Source organism: Melampsora larici-populina (assembly GCF_000204055.1).
Source record: "Melampsora larici-populina 98AG31 unplaced genomic scaffold MELLAscaffold_64, whole genome shotgun sequence".
Lineage (NCBI taxonomy): Eukaryota > Fungi > Basidiomycota > Pucciniomycetes > Pucciniales > Melampsoraceae > Melampsora > Melampsora laricis-populina.
Genome location: NW_006768828.1, coordinates 492331 through 496756, shown reverse-complemented (window position 1 = coordinate 496756; position 4426 = coordinate 492331). Strand labels below are relative to the sequence as shown.

Below are 4426 nucleotides of genomic sequence, written 5' to 3'. Positions count from 1 at the left end.
TGGCTGTCCTGCTTCCATCACAAGGGCAATAGATATTGGATCGCTAGCGGTTGTCTAAGGGTTGCTGTAAGGGTGTTCCATTGATTGGACATCCGTAGGTGATCCGAGCACAGTGTGCTCGAATCTCATCCTGGCGAGGACGACGCCAGAGCATCTTCAGGATGCGCCGCGGATATATTTGCATACAGACGTCGAGCCAGCGCCCCGTTAGTGGCTGTCGGGTCGTGTCCCCAATTTGGGACATGCCCGATGCCCTGACGCAAATAAGTGTCTTTGTGGTGTACTTTGCATGTCTTCTCTTGTTCATAAACACGCATCCTACTTTGTGACAGGTGGTGAGCGTGCCTCCTGGGCAGGCGCGCCCGCGTAGTCTTCAGGGCAAGAATGTGACATTAACAAAGCATCCAAGATACTCATCTGATACCTTCTTGATGTCTTTGTGCCTTGCTCCATCACTAATCAGAGCTTTGATTAAGCTTTACAACCATTACATCTCGATAAGTAATTCAACGCTTCGGCACTTCGGTAAGCTTAATTTTCCTGAAAAAACAAACAATCAAAAGTTCTTCAAGAAGAAGAACAAAATGAATAAGATTGGTTAGAATTCATTCAAGTGATTTTGTATGGTTTCCTGAGAAGTACAGCTGTTTTAGAAATAAATGCGTAATAAACATTTTTGGTCAGTTTCACTGTTCCACCTTAAGTTAATAATAATAGCAAGCACCAACCCACGAAGGGATCCAACTTCATCTTTCCCAAATTCCCGACGCACAGATCGTTGATAGCCATTCACCTCGGAATCCGCGGAAATTCATCTTGACTAAATTCAATCAGTAAGAATCAGATGATCAATTATACTTTTTGTCAATAGATAGGTTGAAATTTCCTGTACTTTCAATCTTTTCAAACTATAACTTCAACTTTACCTCAAGATGTCAGAACCTGATTACGATCCAGAAGATTTATCTTTCACCGATGGTGTTAATGAACTTCGAAGAGTTTGTGGTGGTACTTTAGAAGCTTTAGTGATCACTCTTACTTCTCATGAAAGGCGTGAGTTGAGATCTTTAAACTTTTTTACTTTTGTTTTGAAAAACTGAATGAGAAATTGATTCTACACAAATCTCTCTAGCCGATGTTCATTACTTAAGAATCTTTTTAATGACTTATCGTACATTTACGACTTCAAGAGAATTACTTGAATTCCTTATTCATCGTTATCATAACCAACCACCTCCTGGATTAAAAGCAGCTGATTTGAAAATTTGGTTTACACAAAAACAACGAGTGATTAAGATTCGGTGTGTGATCTCGTTTGATTTTCCTTCAAGCTTTACATGTTTCAGGAAAACAAATCTAATGGATTCCAATACAGGGTCACCAATGTGATCAGAACTTGGATCGAATCTCATTTGTCTAACGAAGACGCTAAATACATCTTACCGAAAGTAATCCAATTTGCTGCTCGGGATATGGTGGATACAACTTTATCTAAAGGAGTGACTATAAGTTGTGAGAAACGAGGGAGTGATATGATCTAATTTACGAAACATCAAGCTTAGTATTACGTTCTAACCTATGATTTGACTTTTCTTCTTTCAGAAATTGAGAGGACATTTACCACATTTGATGATCGCCAATCCACCTGGTGATCCACCAATCGTCATCATACCTCGAAACAAACGTTACCTCGAAGTGATTGATATAGATCCACTAGAATTAGCCAGACAATTAACCTTATTAGAATCTAATCTGTTTCGTCAAATAGCCGTACCGGAATGTTTGGCAAAGGTTTGGCAAAATAAAGAAGTGGATATGTCTAATCTTACGAGATTGATTGATATGAATAATTCAGTTTAGTACTTTTAAATCGTAGGAAATTCTTCGAAAGGGATATTGATTTCTTTGCGTTTTTGGGTTTTGGGTTTTTAGGTCACTCATTGGGTGGGTAAGACTATCCTGGATCAAAGTGAAACTAAAAAACGTGCCAATGTTATTAAACATTTCATAGCCACAGCCGAAGTAAGATCTCTTATATTCCATCATATCCAATCCAACTTTATCCCAAATGTTTCAAAACATTCATTCACGCGATTTTTATTCCTTTTTGTTTCAATTTTAAAACCTATAGAGATGTCATCAATTAAGGAATTTTTCAACTGTAATTCAAATCGTTGCTGGATTAACCATGACACCAGTTTTTCGTTTAAGAAGTACTTGGGAAAAGATTTCTCAAAAGAATTTGTCTGTTTTAAGTGATCTTGGTACACTTATGAGTCCAACTAAAAATTATATTGCTTATCGTGATATGATGAAAACTATTTCACCACCTTGTGTTCCATTTATTGGTAAGTCTTCAACATATCATCTTCAAATTTGAATCATCCCTTAAGTTGAATTATTGATATGGATCTCTCAATCATGATAGGTGTATATCTTACAGATCTAACGTTTATAGGTGATGGAAATCCTGACAATCTAAAAGAAAAACCTCATCAAATCAATTTTGATAAAAGACGTAAATCAGCAGAAGTGATGATCGAAATGCAATCGATTCAATCAATGCCTTATCATTTAATTTCAGTTCAATCTATCTTAGATTTTTTAAAAATCTCATTTGAAAACTTACCAAACGAAAAAGGTTTGTATAGTATGAGTTTAGGTATCGAACCTAGAGAAAAAGCAGATGAAAAGGTCGCTAAACTTTTATCTGAGGTAAGTTTTTTTAGAGAAAGTTTTTTTTTCTTTGAGGTTTGATTATCAGGTTTCATTTTTTGACTGATTTTAGTTCTTTTTTACATCAAGTCTGGGTTTATTTAATTGACTCTTTGGGTGTAAGCCGGAAGAACTTACAAGAACATCAACACTCGGAAGTCGTGCATACTTTCCATCAATTACTTCATTAAAGCTTCTCATTCTTCTCCACTCTCTACTGATTTTTTTTGTTCACATTTTCAATTACATGTACCACAATTTTGTCTTCATATCATATCATTTACTTCTGATCTCCTTTCTGGAATATTTCCCTTAATCAGATTGTTTCACTGATTATACCCTCAAGGTTTTATTATGGTTTGCATGTATTTGTATTATGAATCTGTTGTATTTTTTGATCATCAAATCAAGGATTTTTTACATATATAAATTAAAGTTTGTTTCATTTTTTTTATTCACAATTTTACATAGATATGCAAGCCATGAGGAAGTGAAGTTGGTGCATAAAAATTATATGATAGAAGATGGTACAGAAGAAAGCTCATTACATCTCACTTGAACGCTTGCAAAGTAAGCACCAATAATCAGGGTGAGGGACTGCTGAGAATACACCGTGCTCACGGTTGCTCCGGGAGTGACCCTTTTAGCAATGTTCAAGAACAGCTTTTGTTATAAATCTCAATGAATCACATCTTTGATATAACGTCTTGGAAAGAAAAATGTTAAGATAAGGTATAAACCATAAATGCAGGTTGATCAGAGACAGCTTATTTGGTTTGCAAAAATCAGACATTGTAAATTTCAAATTTCAAAACATTCCCTCTAAACTCAACAAAGTCTTAACTTGACAAAGTCACTAATCTCCTCCCAAATCACCAACAATCTTCACAGAAGGGGGACCAACTGAGAAAAGATACCGTGCACTTGGTTGTTCCAAGAGAGACCCTTGTGGTAAGAGCCAAAGATGAATGTAACAAATCACATGTTTGATTCCATAATCTGGAAATAAAATGCAACAATAGATGCAGTTCAGACACCACCTCTTTGGAATGGTTTTGAACCCCCGGTATTCTAAGGAATGTGGAAAGAGTGAAATCAATCAAATCACAAGTGCAGTCAGACTCACAGTGCTATCCATTGTCAGCTATTTTCAACTCATTTGATTTTCATAGGTGATGAAAATCCTGATGATTTGAAGGAAAAACTTCATTAGCAATCTTGATCAAAATCATAAATCAGTCAAAGTGATGATCAAAATCAAATCATTTCAATCCATGTTTTATCATTCAATTTCAGTTCAATCAATTTTGGATTATTTTAAAAAATTCATCAGAGGATTTACCAGATAAAAAAACAATCAATTGTATATCTATGAGTTAATTAGGTATTGAAACTAGCTAGAAAGAGAAGATAATAAGCTTTTCTAGACTTTTATCTGATATAAGTTTTTTCTTTTGCAATGGGTTTACAGGGTTGGTTTGGTTCTCAATTATCATTCTTTTAAACTGGGTCTATTTCATTTTTCCATCAAGTTTGAATTCATTTAAAGAACTCTTTAACCTTAAGCCAGAACCACTCACAAGTCTACCAAAGTAGAGTACATACATTCTGTAGCCTTTCAACTAATTTCTCAACCAAAGCTTCTCCTTCTTCTCCACTTGCCTACATGATTTTATTATTATTCATGTTTTCAATGATATACCCCAGAATT

At 35.3% G+C, this 4426-nt stretch overlaps 1 protein-coding gene across 1 annotated transcript; it reads left to right on the top strand.

The window, feature by feature from the left end:
• Positions 1-867: 867 nt before the first annotated feature.
• MELLADRAFT_75860 (uncharacterized protein) lies at positions 868-3220 on the top strand (the record flags this gene model as incomplete). The annotated part of the gene is made up of 8 exons (XM_007416770.1): positions 868-1053; positions 1133-1301; positions 1376-1523; positions 1603-1854; positions 1933-2022; positions 2132-2348; positions 2429-2715; positions 2806-3220. 8 exons carry the CDS (start codon positions 933-935, stop codon positions 2818-2820), a joined length of 1299 nt encoding a protein of 432 aa, XP_007416832.1.
• Between the last annotated feature and the right edge of the window lie 1206 nt (positions 3221-4426).